The 18,583-nt window shown below is 38.1% G+C and overlaps 1 protein-coding gene across 2 annotated transcripts in view; it reads left to right on the top strand.

Annotated features, from left to right (window-relative positions):
- The window catches only part of AKAP7 (A-kinase anchoring protein 7), an 81,990-nt gene extending 64,569 nt beyond the window's left edge, over nt 1–17,421 (top strand). The window contains exon 8 of one of the 2 annotated variants that reach the window (XM_059842087.1): nt 16,140–17,421. In XM_059842087.1, coding sequence (XP_059698070.1) covers nt 16,140–16,339 — 200 coding nt within the window. In that variant the 3' untranslated portion in view covers nt 16,340–17,421. Of the gene's footprint in view, nt 1–15,176; nt 15,433–16,139 lie in introns of those variants that run through there. The other variant, XM_059842086.1, reaches the window with a different exon arrangement.
- The last annotated feature ends 1,162 nt before the right edge of the window (nt 17,422–18,583 follow it).

Here is an 18,583-nt window from a genome sequence, read left to right as displayed (position 1 = left end):
CATGCAGTATTGCTGGTATTGCATGTATGGTACTGTAAAGGAAAGAAAAAAATAATCCTCTGTCAAGCAAAGAGACCATCCTTAAAATGTTTATTTTTCTGCACAATGATAAAATTAATTATTTCTGTGATTTATGTTCTTGATTTTGCTCTCTATTGTAAAAATTATGGCCAAATAACATTTTAGTACACTTGGCTACAAGGTTAGACAATCTATGTAGGGAAGTCATGCACTGGAAGGTTGCTTATGTGGAGAAGTTTCTAGCCATGACATTAGCCAGACATTTTGTTCATTGTTTCTGGAAAGTATTTCATTCAAAAAACCACATGAATAAACCCAGCAGATTCCAAAGGAACACTAGTATTTTCTGAAACTTACTGAGCACACTGATGATACATCAGTTAAATTGATTGACAGAAGTCTGGGGAGTCAGAAGACTTCAAAAGATGCAGAATTGAGTCCTGTATTTCTTAGGTTATGTAGATACCAGTTAAATTCCATCCACCATAGGTAATTCCCTTGCCTTGTAAGAGGGGGGAAAAAGGCACAAAAATATATCCAAACACTCCACTGGCAGTCGGAAAAAGGAAGCTTTATGATGATCTGGAATATGAGCAAATTCTGCTGCAATCATACTCAAATAGCCCTGAGCATTACTTTGGGCCACCAGCTGCAGTGGCAGATTACAGCTGAAAGTTGCATTTAAAATTCCAAACTGTGCTGCTTCTTGGTTCAAAAAAGCCAAACAGACCAAAGAGTAGTGTATGCAATTTCTCATGGGGCAAAATCTTTCAAATGCAATTAGTTTGTTTTGAAAACCTCCAGCATAAAGTTAGACAAAAAGCTTAAATAGAAATGAATTAGTCTTTTAAAATATACTGTAATGAATAATTGCTTTTCATCTTTTATAAGTGGGTAATAACTGACGGTTAACTATTGTCTATCAATTTGCAATATAACAAATAAGAATACATGTTGCTTTTGCCCAGAAAATTTATTTTTGCATAATAAAAATTACTATGCAGGTAATTTTTCTGGTAGTAGTAAAATCTCAGAAAAAATTCTGATGTCCAGTGACAGAATTGTTAATTTTAATAATTTTTATATTAATTTAAAATAATTTCAATAACAATACACCATTTGGTACTGCAGTGCTTGAAAGCTGTCTAAAAGGATGCTTCAGTTGGAATATTCAATTAGAAACAAGCTAACAGTGTTTAAGGATTTTTGCTAAACATACAAGTAAAACCATGAAAGTGAAACATTAACTGGGGCATGAATCAAGCAGTACTGAAAATGTCAAGTGAAACCCTTAGCAGCAGTAAGCAGAAATAGTGCTGATTTATACCAACCAAGGACCTGGCCTGCCAAGTGTCATGACTGTGACAGTCCACTGGCAGCCCCTGGAGTCCAGAGCTGTTGAGAGATGGATGAAAGTATCAGCCAGCCCATTTAAAAGCAGACCTTCTATAAATAATACCAGAAAGATTGGTTCAGATGGCAAGCCAAAAAATTGCCAACTCTATCTGGAATCCTCTTTCTAAGTACATACATAGCAAGGGAAGGGGCTTGGGTAAAATGCTGTTTGTGCAGCCCTGGACATTAAAAGTCAGACTGGTAGTCTGCTCTCTTGGCTCTTGCAGGAGATTTCCAACACAATTTCTTAAAGAGAGAGTGAGCCTGGAAAGAAATTAAGATCACTTTTAAATTTCTTTTACACTAGTTTTTCCAAGCAATGTGTCTGCTGCCATCCCATATTTTTTGGGGGTTTAAAAGGGAAAATAAAGGCTAAAAGAAAAAGTAAATGTACATAAACATGTTGTGGGTGAATTGAAGAGCGTAATTTCCCTGATGGTCCTGTATGCAGATGTTCAACTAAAGAAGAGAAAGTGTAATGGATTTCTCATACTTCTATAAGTACTTGCAGGTTAAACATTATTGCTCATTAGTGGAAAATATGTTTGGTATCTACCCCATATACACCTAGATGTGAGATATTCAGTCTTTTAAGATGTTTAAATGATTTAAAGATTATCCTAGTAACACCATTGCTACAGCAAAAGTAAGACTGGGTTCTCAGAGGAGCTTTGTTTGCTTTACTCTAGATATATTTGAATAAGCAAAGGCTACAGCACTATGTTTTTATTGATTTTCAGAGGGTAAATTACAGGTCATTGCTATCAGATAATATTAAAAGCTGCCCTGTATTCCCAGTGAACAATATCCAAATACCTTATTCTGCATTATGGAAGTACTATTGCTCTCATTCATTATTGCATGCTCCTGTCTCAGTTTACTGAGATTTGTGTGTAGTCTGGCACAGTGCCTCTGTCTATTCACTATAGACACTGCCACTCTTTACACACCAAACAGTAGAAGGAGCTGCATGGTTTTCTGAAGTGCTATAAGGCCTGCCCTGAAAAATAAAAAGCACTGGAAGGTATAAATGTTTAGATTTATGAATTTTGCTTTTCCATTTCCTTACTTCTGCAGATTAAATCAGAACTACAGCAGTCATATTTCATTGTAGTAAAAGAGGAAATGAAAATTCTGTTGTTTGCACAGCTTTACTGGAGTCAGGAGCCAAATCCTGTCCTCTGGCATACATGTTACTCTAGCTACTACTGCATTACTCTCTGAAACTGTTCTTAGTTCATACTTCTGTTTTCATTTGTGCTGGGCTGCTTTGGAGTTACAATTCAAAACTTCTGCCAGGAGAAATCCACAGAAGTAACTGTTCCACGAATGCAGAATTTGGCTCAATGTACTTCCCAGCTTTGCTACCTACAGACACAGCCCAGCTCTGTGACTGCTCTGGGTGCCTTGGACTGCAGTGCACTGCATGCCAGGGTGTCTGGGGCTGCACCTGGACCCTGGACTGCCTTGCCCATGCCACCACCCTGGCATAGTTCTGGGCCTGGCAAACATGCTGCAGAAACTCCTGGGCACTGGTTAGGAGTTAACACCAACCCAAGTCCTTTCCCAGCAGGCAGTTTGGATACAGCCACAGCATTTCAGAGGCTTACAGAGCTGGGTGGAACCTGAGATACTCTGTGCTAACTGGCCTTAGAGCCAACAAGTAATGGCATTTTAGAGCTCACCTGTGTAAACATAGGCAGGTGTCTCTGCATGAAACACCAGGTTTCAGAGATGCTTTTCATGGTACTGTGAGAACAGGTGTTTGTCAAATGTCAACAGAGAACCCAAGCTGAATTTTCCTTCTCTGTTTGAAAGTGATCAACAAGCAAATCCATATTACAGCCAAATAGAAAGTGCAATATGCTAAAGATGAAATACCATTCTCTGTTAGTATATATGAACAGCTACCCATTCAATTCATTTTCTTCCACCTATTGTCTTGCTATATGACAAGTCCTACTGTAACCTAATCCCCTTACAATGTAGAAATTGTATTTACAATGTAGAAATTGTAGCATATGGATAAAACATGTATTACAGAAATAGAATAGCTACACTTGAGAGTGGGAAAGTGTTTGTTACACAACCAAAATGTGGTAGTTGTCTACTTCTTCCTTAGCTGGTATTTTAAATGTATTTTTTCCCCTTTGTACTGTCTGATTTGTGGTGCTTAATGCTAGGTAATTGAAGACTTTGTTAATGGAGAGTGGTATTCCTGGAAGCAGGCAGGCATTTTCTAACCGTAATTCCAGAAACCATTAAAAAATGAATTTTAAAAAAAATTACAAAATTGGTCTGCATAGCCTCCATTAAAAAATGCCATATAATTAAGAAAGAGAAAATGAGTTATTTTGTTTCATTAAAGGTCTCTCGAAACTAGAATATGGACTAATAATCAGAGTCTCGATTTTGACACTTCTGTACTGACCTGGAATAATCAGGAAGCTGTACTTGGTCCTCTTTCAAAAAGGGGTGAAAACAGATTTCATCTGTGGAAACGTTCACTTCTGGGAAGGAAAAAACAATCCCCAAAATCTACCTCTTTTCTCCTCCAGCAAGGTTGTATGCCACCAGAGCTATAACCTTTTAGCAGAAATGGCATGCATGCAGTGCTAGCTAAATCTGCCCTGGGAAGATCAGAGTAACTTTTGTCCTAGAAGCTCAAGATGCTCCATGAGAAGCAGAGGAAATGGATGTTTGGAGGAAGTACTGTGTTTCCAGAAGAATATAATGCTCAAAATGTGAATTAGGAGCCTAGGCTGTGCTTCAGAAAATGCCTGGGGAGCTGCAGAGCTACATCTTGGGGAGCTCTGAGAGCAGGGGCTAGCTAATTTTGAAAAAAAAAAAAAAAGCTATAAAACCAGAAGGCAGGAGGAGGAACTGGTTAACATGATTAAGCAACTGTTAGGATAGCATGGGATTACTTCTATTGCATCATGTGAAATAAGAACAAGAGAGAACATTTTGTATATATTTCAGGGAAAGCTTCCTGTCAGTGACAGATGCTGGGCTGCAGAGAGTCTACATTTTGCAATATTGTGACCAAGATTTTGAGATTAGGGCAGACAAACAAAGAAGGCAAGACAAACAACAGGTCCTTGGTCGAGTGAGGGGTTGTCCTTTAGATGACATTGGTCTGTTATTATTTGTGAAATTATTATAGGCAAAGTGGAAAATAAGATAACTTGAAAAGTATCATAGCAAGGCGTACTGATGCCTTGTTCAGCAGCTGATTACTGATGGTTTAATAATGTTTTATGCCAAATCATTTTGCCATTCCTAAAACTTGAGTGTTTCTGTTTCCATAAGTTTTGAGAAGCTGGAGAACTGACAGAAGAGATTGGGATTTAGAGGAATTTGAGGTATATGGTTGTATATGCTATGTAAGTTAGCATGATGTCCCTGCCCATGGCAGAAGGCTTAGAACTAGATCTTTTAAGGTCTCTTTCAGCCCTAACCATTCTGTAATTCCGGGGAGCATGAGGCTGGAAATTGTCTTAAAAATGAGCTGGGTGCAGGCTGCCCTTGAGCCTTAAGTAGCTAGAAATAGGCGGTACCAATGACCAATTTGGCACTGCCAAACTTGTACAATAGTCAGTACTTTTAGACTTGTAGTTCTGATGTTAGCATACATAGCCAAACTTTTGTCAGGCTCTTGCCTGACATTCCTTTTGTCAGGACCCTGCCTGAATGGTTGTCCTAAATTGGTGTAGGGAAAATGCACTTCTTACTAGGTATCCCCTCTGGATCCCAGTCCCCAAATCTCAGAATACACCATTAACGTTATCTTTTCTGCCGATGGCTTAATCCCTTTGAATGTATGCCAATCTCAGGTGAATTTGATCTAAGCACTTGCTAAGTTTCCTGTGAGTTATAATCCTCAGGCATGGATAATTCATTCCACTCTCTAGAGAGATTGTATCCTTTTGCTAAGAGGCAAATTGTCCTACCCTGTGGTCTATTATTGTGTTATTCTGTTTCATATCCTAGCAATAATTTTTAAATGACATTTTATTCAATCTTTCATTTTACTACAACGCAAAAAGATTGAACAAAAACATATATAAGACAGCCATGTTTTCTGTATCACTTACTGTGGCTGAGTACAGTCAGCACATGTACATTTTTTTCTGTCTTAAAAATCCATTACCATCTAGTATAGCCTAATGCCATCAAAAAGATTTTCCTTTCTTTCTCTCTCGCATCCTCTTTTGCTTTTCACATACACCTCATTAATACAATGTGAGAGGTTTTCCAGCACAAAATGATGAGTTTAGTCTTGCAGTTCTACAAACTGTAGCCTGTGATGAGGTGAGTTCTAGGGATTGAACCCCCTTCTAAAGTCAGAGTTTACCTTTCTCTGTTAAAATGAAATTTGCTGTAGTGCTTTTGTGTTTTGAAGCTCAGTTGATTCTCTGATTTAATGCCATAGATGTTAATTTATGTTGACCCCACCTGTGTTTATTCATACATTGTGTGTGTGTTCTCGGCTACAATTGATCCGAAACATTTGGAAGAAGGGCCACGTGTAATACAGCCCGGATCTTGGAGTCACTGCCTGTAGTCTTGCTTCAGCATAAGTGACTAACAAGTCCATTCCAATAGAAGTGCATCATTTTACTTTGAAAGATCCATTTTATTACCTTTGCCTTTTTTTAACCATAACCTTTAAAGAAGACATAAAATTAGAAAATAGTACAGGATTAGACTTTCAATAAAAACATGATATATGTTAAAGTCTGTCCAAGTTTAATCTTCTCCAGCAGAATGTGTGGATGCCTGTGGTGCTACACCGAGGCTATGAGGACAGGCCAGTTCTCAAAAGCTCTAGGTTGCTTCTGGTGCCCCACATAGTAACCCTCAGTGTATAGCTACATCTGCATTCTTGGAGTTCAAACCACATTGCATTGTGCTGAGCAACTGTTGTGTGTGCTTTCCTGTCTCAGGAAATCTCAAAATCATGAATGACATAACCTGCTCTTGAGGAAAACCATTGCCTATTTCTTTTCTTCTCCTCATCCTTAACAAACTTCTCTTGGCCCCTCTAGCCAGATATAGAAATGGGAGAACTTTTCTGTATGGGAAACATAAAGGCAGAGCAAACTAAAGTACCAGCTTTTCATCACACAGTTGGGTCTGAATAGAGTGAAAATAAATGCAAAAACTGGTTATGGCATGGATATCCACCCATTACTCTTTTACTCTTGAATTGAGGAAAGGCTGAGAACAATACTGCTTTAAAATAAGAGGACAAAGAAAATATATGAAACTCCAAATTAGAACTGTTTAGCCTAATAGAAATAAAGGCCCAAAAGACCAGCTGGTATGAATAAGCAGTTTTCTACTGATGTTATGGGACAGATTTAGAATTATTGGGATGCTAAAGAAGAAGGTGTGAAACTCTGTATACTATGTAGGTAGAGAGAAAATTTGCAAATGGAAAAAGAAATGTAAAGAGATGAGAACCATCAGTTTTAAGGCATGGTAATGAGCAATCCATTATGGTACAGAGTAAATTGGTAAAAATTGTGATGATTAGTTCAGTTTTTTGCATAGCAGACATATTTTTCCAGATTGATTTCACTGAAGTGTTGCTAGAACAGTCTTTGACTCACTGAGTTTGAGGAAGTAGAAATATGGGGGAAGAAAGGGAGGGGGAGTTATTATTTTCCTAGAATGCAGTGTTAGAGCTGTAGGGATTTGCTCTCATCAAAGTGTTGTATTAGGTAGGGAAGTGGGGTTTTTAAGGAGTTTTATGTTGTTTCAGAAAGAAAATGCTTTTATAATGTTTGATATTTAACATTGGAAGGATATGGAAGTAAGGTCCAGTGGTTTAAAAACAGTAATTAGGACTCAGTTATTCTTGATTTTTAATGGTGAAACAGACTCAAGAATTATGTTAATTTTGATTATTAGGTGCTTGTTCAGTAAACGAGGTTATTTGCTCTATTCATAAAGAACATAGGATGGGAGAAAAATTAGTACTCTCATAATATTTCAATTTTTTCTTGCTCTAGATTATAAGGTCTGTTTTTTTCTTGTGAAGGATTGATTGCATTAAATTTAGTTCTATGACATGGTAATGTTTCAGGATTTTTTTTACCCACAGATTTTGTTCTGCCATCCTCTAGCAACAATTTTTAAATTTCTGTGAATTAGATTAAGTGAGCTGTAATCACACCTTCAGCATTCTTAACTCTTTATCTACAGATATTCTGATTTCATGTCTGCGGTCATCAAAGCTCCATGACATGGAGCAATTTATTATGACTAAGCACATGCCTGAATTTGTTGCTTACCTTTTCTTTGGAATATTTTTCTTTAGAAATCAAGAGGAACTTTTTTCAAGGTCATGTGGTGAAAGGACAATGGGTTTAAACTGAAAGAGGGGGATGATTCCAGAGAAGTTGTGGATGCCCAGTCACTGGAAGTGTTCAATGCCAAGCTGGATGGGGCTCTGAGCAACCTGGTCTAGTGAAAGGTGTCCCTGCCCATCACAGCAGGAGTTGGACTTGATGAGTTTTAAGGCTCCTTCCTAACCAAATCATTCTGTGATTCCATGTTCTTACAAGTGGGTATTTTAGGGCTTTTAAAGAGCAATAAAAGTTGAGGAAGAGCTTGTCCTGAAGAAGATCCCAAACAGTGGTTTTCTGGGTTCAAGGCCAGAGCATTTAAAGAGAGGCCTAAACTTCTATGTACTAGTACTCTCCAAGTATCAAAAGTCAGTTTCATGTTTACAAACTTTTGTGTGGTAGAGCAGTGAACGTTTATACAGCTACATCTTACAATATCAGTTTAAAAACTGATAGCAAATTCCAGCTCCTCCATTTAAAGTTAGGAAGTTAGGTGGCAAACAAAAGGGAGGGAAGAAGGAACAAAACTAAATATATTATTTAAGGCAAAATCTATGATAGATAAAGGGGATACAGATAGGAAAGGTCATGATAAGTACTTCATGTTAGGGGGTGCTTTTAAATGCAATTCAAACTGATTTAAGCGTGTTTTGTTAGTTTTCCCAAACCTGTTGGCAGATTTGGTCAGATTCTAATAGACTTGATCCATGAAAGGAAAGACAGCAACAATCCTACTCATGTGTTCGAAAACACATAATTTCGTGGTTTGCATAAGAAGCTTATGAAGTGGATTCAGTTCCTGCAAGAGGAAGATTCTGGAGGAAGAGGATTAGACCTATCTATTTTGACTGCCTTTGGATGCAGTTTTGCTACCAGTTCAAACCTATTTAAGATGCTCATACTGAGAAAGGGGACTCTAACATTCTTCCATTAGATTCGGAATCTAATTAAGCATTTTTATCTAATCTAATTACAGAGATGTTAAAAGCACCTTGCAGATAACCTTTTTTTTTTTCATTATAATGATGCAGTATTTGAAATTATTAAATAAAATTAAAATTATTATGGTATTTTATATACACTGTTGGACATACTCTTGAATTGCACTCATATCTCTTTTTTTTTCAAGATTTCGTCTTCCTTTTGCAGTTCAAACAGTATGCAGCTGTGTTTGACAACTCATGCTTCTTCAACTTAAATAATTAAGTGAAAATGGATGTTGATTAAAATTTGACTTTTCTGTCCATAACTTAAAAGTACATTCATAATTGCTTTCCCCAGGGAAAGAGATGTACTATGTGAGAGACTGTGATAACATGAGTTTGTATGGAGCCTTTTTCTGAGCTCAGGAGGAACAGCAACACAGGTTCAGCTTGTTAAGATTCACTTATTAACACTTGCTTAACAATCTGTCTTAGGCCAAAAAAGATTGCTTTTTTTAGTATGCTTGACAGCAGCATGGAAAAGTCACAGCCAAAATAGCATCCCTTTGGAAGCTGTATAGTAACAAATGAATCCTAAAGACATGACACTGAAGTTCCCATGACTATGGGAAGGATAAAGAAACAGTAGCAAGAAGTGAATGTTTATTAAATGACTTGCCTTGGCATGCTGATGAGAAAATGTTTGATTGTCGTGGCTGACAGGTCCATAAGCAGTGACTTGAAGGTTTTGCCAAAATATTTGGAGTGTGGCAATTAAAATTCTCGTATATACCCTTTTCATTAGCAGCTGTGTTTTTGGGCCTATACCTCCCTCAGCTTGGTGACCTAGCAGGGTCTAGGTCTTTCTGCCTTCGAGACCATCCAGCTCTGTCTGTGGTCACTGGTGACCGAGGTTGATGGGGAAGCAGCCTGTGTGTCACCCATAGCGTGTTACATTCTCAGTATTATTTCTGGAAGACCATTGAAGGCAAGGCACTGCCATGTCTATCGTGTTCCAGAGTTCAGCTTTTCCCTGGGAAAACTGGGAAGCCTGATCTCTCTCTCTCTCTCTCTCTCTTCAGCTCTGAAAACAGCAGGAGGCTTCCCCCATGGCAAAATCCTAGAGGGCAGAGCAACTCATCTGCTCTCTTTGATCAGCCTGCTGATCCAAGGTGCCTTTCCCCAGAGCTGCTGGCACTGGGCAGCACTGTGGATGGTGAAGGAGGGTGAATAATGTTGCCTGGATGTTTGCTATCACAATCTGCCTCAACCCTTCATTTCCATCCTGCACAGTGAATATTACTGTGGCTATGTAAAACCACTTGTGTAACTTGGCCTGTTTTATCTACCGGGGTGTTGGTGTGAAAAATCAAGTAAAACTCACGGCTTTTTAAGCCATCTTGTTTCCTTCAGCCACTTTGCTATCTTTCCTGCCTGTTGCACTACACTTCCTATGAATTAGTTCAATTTAAGCATTAAACTGCATTAAAGGGGCTGGGGAATTTCTCTGTCAACAGGTCTCTTTTAATAGAAAAATAAACTCAAGATATTTAATAGAACTCCCTGTATGCCAGGACTAGAGTATTATATAATACTTTTTAAATTTTGTTTGTTCTGGAGGCTCTTGCCTGTGGCATCACATCCCTTAGTGCTTGCAGTGGGATGAGTAGGTTTAGCAGATCATATCCTCCTTCTTCATTTAGAGGTGGTCAGAAAATTTATATCAGAGCTTCACAGGGGTTTGTGTGAAACCAAACAAACTTTTGCCATGTTTGCCAAGTCTGCAGCTCAAAGGGACCTGCAGGTATTCCTGTTGTCATTACTGAATCTGGCAAAAGCACCACTTTCCCTGAATAGCTGCAACACCCTTAATTTCCTCTTTAGCAGAAATTCCTCCTTTATCAGGTTTGTTCCATGGTGTGCCAAATTAAATAAAAAAAACTTTTCCAGCAAACTAGAAACCTCGTATTCAGCATGAAGGACAGATTGGTGTTGCTTTGTAAGACTGTCCTGTATTTACAGAGCAATACATGTAAACCTAAAGAAGTTTGTTAGATGTCCCACATCAGGTGGGAACATCCACCAACAGAAATGTCATCACCCTCATGTCATAAAGAGATTATAACTTCACCTTCCTCCCAGTGCCTTATTTGTGTCAATTTCTTAAGTGACCACTTAAGAGACGTTTCATGCAAGTCCTTCTTAATTAACAAGGAAATGTTCAGAGTTGTGACTTTCCTGTCTCTCCTTACTGTGTTGATTAGATATGGGCACGTGCTCATATTTATGTTCATAGAGTTTGCAAAAACTGTATTAGAAATTATTACTGGAATAACCCAAAAGGTAGATAGAGGCATGTCTGTTACCACAGCCCTCCCTAGGTCCCAGTGCAGAACCTCTGCTACCAAATTTCTCAGCGGGTCTCAGTCACCTAATCAAAATACGAAGGGTCTCTTTTATAATGTTCCTCGTGTTATCATTGTTTTATTGCCAAGAAAGGTTGTTGGAAGGAAGAACAAAGTCCAGTGTGTTGAGGCCACAAGGGAAGGATTGCAGAACATTGTCTTGGAGCATAGCTGGTAAAAGGATGTAAAACTGGCTTTTCCTGTAAAAGGGATCCCCTGTTGCTTCCTTCAATTAAATCTGTTACCAAAAAAATCACAATCCATGGGCTAATCATATGAACAATAGAGAGATTCAAACTGTCCCGTCTCTCTCCAAATCTGAGATTACTATATGCACTCTAAACAGGCTGTGTTAGGGCCATGAAAATGCTGTACCAGGACCATGATATCTGATTTGTTCCAATACAGTATTTCAAAATTCAGCTCACAATTTTGTAATGTGTAGGGGCGGGTAGACTTGGAGAGTAAATCTAGTCCAGTAGAAAGATACAGCAGTGAATTTGAATCCAAACTTGGCTGTGGTTGCAGGCATGTGGTTCATGTCCATAACTGCTAGCAGTAGGATGTAGGATCATAAAGCCTCTTTTGAATAATTCTGTAGTGCTGATAGTTCCCTTTGTAAAAAATTATGGTCATTTCAGGACAACTGGTATGCTTCAGTTTTAGTAATAAAAAACGCTGCTCAGCATGAATGCATTGAGATGCATTCACAGAGTATGAATTGGTTCTCATATTTTGAAAATTATAGAAGAGAATTCTGGGATAAACAAAATGAAAGGTTTTTTCATTTTTATTCTGAACAACACTGAGGAGAAGACTGGAATTTTTTTATTCACAGGCACAGAAATAAAGTAGTGTCACAATATTGATGCAAATTCAGTGCTGTGGTATATCTGTTCACTTTTCAGAACAGAGATTACAAACAGCAAGTGTGAATTTTTAAACCTCCCTTTTGAATCTAAAACATTCATATCTGCAATGACTTCTACAGATATTCCAATAATTCCAACAATGTTAGACAGTGCACTCAAAGAAGCGTTTGCCTGCTGCAAAGGAGTTGTATTCATCAAAGAAGCAGGCGAGCAGCAGCTGCAGCATGGGAGGAGAGATGTAAACAGGATAGATGTGTGTTAAATTGTCAAGTAGATATAGATGCTCAATACTCATTGCTATTACATGACCTGTTTCATTTTATCAGCAGTCATGAGTAGGAGCGATACAATGGTACCCAGCTACCCTGGCAGCCAACCGTGGCATTGCAGACACTCCCACAACTGCTATTTTGGGACTGTGAGAATAGAAACAGAGCATCAGGGAATCATATAGGTCCGTGTGCCTGTTCACCAAGGTGGCTGCATGGATAAATCCAAGCACAATCTTCATGCAAGGATGTGCATGCATTTGCATTCACATGTCAGTCAGATATCTTTCCAGTGGGAGTGCAGAGTTCTCTTAGGAGATCCTACAGTCTTCACCCTAGACTTTTGATGAGCCTTGAATATCTCAAAATATTAAAAATAAGCAAACAAAAAACCCACAAACCCATTCTTCTGTAGCTATATATATTCTACTAATAAAAGTACAGTTTTATAAAAATCTGACTTTTTCATGGTTGAGAAAGAACTTATAAGTGAGCTACCTGCTTATTTTGAAATAATAAATGCAATAGTAGCTGCATGGATTTTATACATATATCTGTAAATGAGAGCTGTTCTGCAGAAAGTATTCATGGGAGAAGAGCTCTGGCCTTTTTCAGACCATAATACATGATGTACTACAACTAAAATTACCCTGTGAGTAAATATAATCAGTACTGTTGTGTGGTATCTGGAGGCCTCTGTGACTGATTAGTCATATTCTGCATATTAAGCACTGCAGGGTCAAGTGTGAGAGTGGCTGTGCACCATATTTCCCATTGATTTTTTTTTTCTGAGTTGCATGGATAGATCATTAGCACTGTGTGAGTAACGATTTCTGTGACCCATGAGCAATTCTGAAAAGCAAGAAACTCTGCAACTGGAAACCAGTTTTACTTTAAACAATCATTAAGTATTTTAATTATTTTTTCTAGTGACTAAATAGACCAGGGCAACCAACACATTTTTGAGCATCTTTACTAGAGGCAAAGGAAATCCGTAATCTAAGGGCTTCGTTCAAAGGAGTGTGTGGGATCAATTCAGAAAAGCTGTGAGGAGATGCTGCTCATAAATACCTTGGGTGCCCTGAGAGAGAAGAGTGTGAATTAAGTTCCTCCTTCCTGTAAGTTAAAGGATTAACTTAGACCCAGGATTTAGAGATAGCGATATGGTAAGCAGTGAGTCACAGAATGTGGAGTATGTAGCTGTTTGGTTTTGGGAATAGTGCCTCTGCCTCTGTTGCATAGTAGCCTGAAATATTTTTCCTTGGAAATGATAATTCTGTTTTTAATGTGTTCTTTAAATTTACATTCTTACGATGTATTTTTATATTTGGTTTTAATCAAAACTATCCCCCTAGATATTCTTTTAATATCTTTAGAATATTTATCTATGCTTTCTCCAAAATGTAAAGAAATGCATTACCAAGATGTAGTCTGATGATTCTTCAGGGGGAGAGCATAGTTCTTCCTTGCCCGTATTAACAGTGCTGTGGAGGCCCAGAACTGGAAGAGCTGCTGTTCATATTAACAGCTAATAGAAGCACTACCTCTGAATATGAAGAGTTTTGTTTGCTTTTCTCTCTCCTCCTTGAATTCCCATATGAATTATGCTTTATCAGTGAAATCACTCTGAGGTTGTGCAGTACACTAGGAAGACTACTAAAAGTCTTTCATAACTGTTATCTATATGTGCTGAAAAGCTTTAATAAATTTACATGTATGAAAAATGACAAATTTAGGTAATTGAACAGTACAAAGCTTTGTGCTGAGAGCATACAATAATATCTCTTTCACCAGATGCATGTGACTAAGCAGCCTCTTATTACTGGTCGCAGAATGCAAATGCCTGAAGAGGACATGAAATGTATGACCTTTAAATACAGATGGAGGGAAACAGTTATTTACCTAAAGCAGGGGACTGTGAAATAGCAAATGGCATGACCAGTGAGAATTGGACAATAAAATTTGCTTTTCCTGCAACAAATTCTTCATGAAATGAGGATTCTGCAGTAGGGTTTATAGTTTATTAGGAAAATGTTTCGTGGAAAAGCACCATTTCAAATTACATGTAATGATATAAGAGAATCCTCACTATGCCTATAGTTGTTTGTATATGTTATTCCTATGAAGTTTTAGCAAAACAGGGAAATTTCAGCTTCTTGTTTTTATCAGCAGATACTTAAGAATGGACTGCTGGAATCTTTTGATGTTAGAGCTTTAAGATAGAAGACAGAAGAGAGGCAGGGAGGGACTATATGTTTTTTGTTAGTTTTATGCTTTGTTTAGAAAAATATTTGTAACCTGTTCTTTGAGTGTTTTAGTAATTTTTCCTGTGAGAAACCCCTGAATTACAAGAAATGAATAAATAGATTTAGATTTATTAAGCAAAATCACAAAATGATGGCACCTAATTTAGGAATGCTGCTAGAGTATAAATATGCCTCCTGCTATATATGACCCTGAGATTGGCTCACTTGGTCAGAGCATGGGGCTGATAATGCCAAGGTTGCAATTTTGATTTCCTTAAGGGCCATTTACTTAAGAGTTGGATTTGATGATCCTTATGGGCCCCTTCCTACTCAGAATATTCTGTGATTCTGTGATCTTTGCTCAGATGTCACTGGTGATCGTTGGCCAGAAAAAAATTAAATTTGCACACTTACTCCTCCCTGCTGAATGAGGGCTTATAACATTAGCCAGTGACTTTTGCTGGAGTGTTATAAGAAACATGAGCAGTGAAATATCTTTGATCTAATACAATGTACACATCTTTATGGAACACTTTGGTTTGGAGCTTGAGGGGGGGAAAAATTACTTTTTACAATCAGGAAGAGGCTAATAACTTAGAATTCAGCTCAAGTCAGAAGCTTCTGATACAATCACAGCTACTATCTTTGCATGGCAATGAATTCCTTCTCTTGTCTGTTGTGATGCATAGGTGAAAAGCAAGCAGCAGAGCCAGACGATGCAGAGCTGGTGAGCCTCAGCAAAAGGCTGGTGGAGAACGCAGTGCTGAAGGCTGTGCAGCAGTATTTAGAAGAAACACAAAACAAAAGCAGGCAGACTGATGGGAGCCCTGCAAAAACTGAGGAAGCAGCGAGTGGCAGCAAGAATGAGAGTGACAATGATAACAGCAAGTGAGCCCTGTGCAAAAAGCCTGGGAGCAAATATCCCACCAAGAATAACTACAAAAACATGTTCCGCTCCCTGCTGAAATTTGCAAAGTGGTGCTGGGTGTCAGGCACTCTGCTTTGTGAGTCTCTTATGAAAAGTTTGTTCTGAATTGAAGGACACTGTCTACTGGTTTAATAAGTGCTTGTACTGCTGAAAATCTGCTGAATGCTGGGAGGGATGGACGGTGGAAAAAAAGCAAGAGTGGTGAAGCAGGCGGCTCCAGTCTTCACTTGCTCTTGATACCAAGAGTCCCTTTCTTGCTTTTGAGGAGAAACTGAACATTTTGCATTTGTCATTTGGATTGTCGTGGATGACTGTGGATGAAGCCTTGCCATAAGTGGAAGCAATGCCCTGCGCCCGAGGGTTTGGCAGCGCTGCAGGGCTGCTTGCTCCGTGTGAGAGCACGTGCTGTTTCCTAGTCAACAGCAGTCAATACCAAGCTAAAAATTACCACTGCAGATACTCATCGCAGATACTATTACACAGTATGTAATAAGGCAGGAGTTTCCCTTAAATGTGATGCTGTACTATTCTTTACATTTTGGTAGCATTTGTTGATGTAAATTATATTTTTTGATGAAATACCTTTTTATAAAAAATGAGTATGGGCGAAACACTGAGCACTTACTACTGTCCAAACCAGATATGATCTCTTTATCTCTGAACATTAATGATTATAAATCACATTAGTTGTTATAAAATGTATTATATTGTTGTTTTCCTCTAGGAAAGAGCCATGAAGCAGACTTAGTAAAGGAAGCTTTACGCAGAGAAACGCAGACCCTGTTACCCAGACTGAATCAGATAAAGGAGCTGTTAACGAGTCCTGAGATCCGCACAAAAATTAGCAAAGAACTCTTTGAAGACAGGCACAACTCTGACAGTAAATGGAAAAGTTGTATTGACTCTGAGTCTCCAAATGCATGACTGTAAATTCCCATTGTGGAAAATCTCACCAGGTTGTTTGAAGACAAGATATTGTGGCAAGAAATTTTTCAGTTGGTTTGTTTGGGTTTTTTTTAAGTGAAAATGTGAATGGGTATAAATGGCTCCTGAGGAATCATGCTGAAATACTTGCACAGAAAGGTTATATTTCATAATAATGAAGTATAGCCGCTTCTCAACACTGCATTGAAACCTGTTTGAGTGTGCAGGTATATGTCATGACTCCAAAGTAGAAAATACTGGTTTCAGATAGATGTGAGCAAACACTGTGCCCTTCCTTTATCATTGTAAATAATTCTTTTTTTTTCTCATATACTCCTTCCCTAACAATGATGTACAAGTACTAAAAAATTGGTGGTTTTAAATACTTCAAAATGTATATTTGGGGAAAAAATTCCTCTTTTAATTATCTGCCTTTTGTATATGTACTGGCATTTTGGGTTAGCATTGTATGTTTTTTATTGTTTTTTTAAACAGCACTTGAATACTTGTATAGATGCTGACATTTAGTTCCTGCTGATGTTTACACTAAAGCAAGAATGTTTTAAATTTCAGTATGAAATTCAGGCTCCACTGATCTCAATGGCATACTCTCATTGGCTTTAATGGAGTCAGGATGCTGCAATTAAGATTTCTTGTGCAAATAATAATATTCCTTGGGATAATATTTGCCTTTTTACTTTTGTAGAACAGTGGTTTTGTCTTTTGTTTTTGATGTTCCTCCATCTCTACCTTCTGCTGCCTGAGGTGGGGTGTCAGTTTGCTCTCATTGTTCCCTCCACACACCTGCAAGATTCACTGAGGATTTGGATGATGGACAGCAATGCAGGAGTAGGTCCAGTATTTGCAATTTTTATAAGCATTGTCATAAAAGCTATATAATATGTTGTGATTGGTATCAGAATTGTGCTGTTAGAACAGCTGTGTGCATGTTCTTCATTTGTCTCAAGCACTGTTCATTTATCTCACGTCAGAGCTTTTTTTTCCTCATTTGATAGATAACAGTATATTCTGAAACCCATCTTTTACATGCCATGTTCACAATAAAATATTTTTCCTTTGCACTCTGTGTACGTTTTCACCTGTTTCCAAATGGACTTGAATAAAATTAAGTGCTTGCAGGTAACAGAGTTACGGGAGAGAAATAGTGCTCCAGTGAATCACACCATTAAGTTGACTTCAGGGTGTTGTGCCAACATGCTTCTCTGGCGCTTGGCTGCTGAAATCATGCATATAAACTAGGCCCAAGTCATTGTTGTTTTCAAGGAAAAATCTTTGAAACTCTTGGGATTAATTTATGGTCTGGGTAGGGCAGGTTTAGAAATAAATACTGGTTACAACTTCCTAGAGGTCCACTCTTGAAGTGTGAGTTAAAAGAGTAGTGTCAAAATGCTCTAGAATGATAGATTAAAAAAAAACAACAACTCAGTCTGAAATCATTCCTGGAGATTATTGGGAGGTGGCTTTTTAGAGGCTATCAAGCAATTTAAATCACACTTGCACATAAGAACACAAAACCAGACAGTCAGCTGTGAAAACAGGAAAACAATTTATTGTATTATATCTGAATCATGGATTGTCATCTCCCATTCCTCTATACAAGTCATTTCCATGATTAAGGGCCTTTTTATATAATTCAGCTTGTAACAATCATTATTCTCATTTTTCAAGTAAAACTGTGGAAATTAATCACTGAATTTATGTCCAGGCACTTTGATAGTTGACCTCATTATTTGAGAGCCTGCTCATTCAGTTCCTATGGATGGCATCGAGAATAGCAGCTCTGAAAAATGTTTGGGAGGGTTGAGGGCTTGAGCAAAGGCATCATCTGAAATGTACTGGAGTGTGTCTGCTAGATATGGCACAAACCATAAAGGGGACGTTCTACTGGATCAAGAACTGTGGGATAGGGGACTCTCCAGAGCCTCTAAAAAGACTCTGGATATGTGTGTTTAAGCAAACCAAACCTATCTTTAATTTTTAGATGTTTTGAGACAGGAAAATCAACAGGGCTTTTGTTTCTGAACCATTCATGGTCTCTTAAAATTGCCTTTACTTCTGGTTTTGACAAGAACGACTGTTAATTTACTCAAAAAATAGGGGGGGAAACCCTTGCATCTGGATTCATTTTCTTACCCTTCTTGCTTTGTCAAAGTTTTTTTTCCACTGGCAGTGAAGCCTGGCTGTCAAACTGAAGGATAAATCTCTTATATGGAGCTGTGAGAT

This window comes from Haemorhous mexicanus, chromosome 3, assembly GCF_027477595.1.
Source record: "Haemorhous mexicanus isolate bHaeMex1 chromosome 3, bHaeMex1.pri, whole genome shotgun sequence".
Classification (NCBI taxonomy): Eukaryota; Metazoa; Chordata; class Aves; order Passeriformes; family Fringillidae; genus Haemorhous; species Haemorhous mexicanus.
The sequence above is the reverse complement of the archived record's forward strand: the minus strand, read 5'-3'. Positions and strand labels throughout refer to the sequence as shown.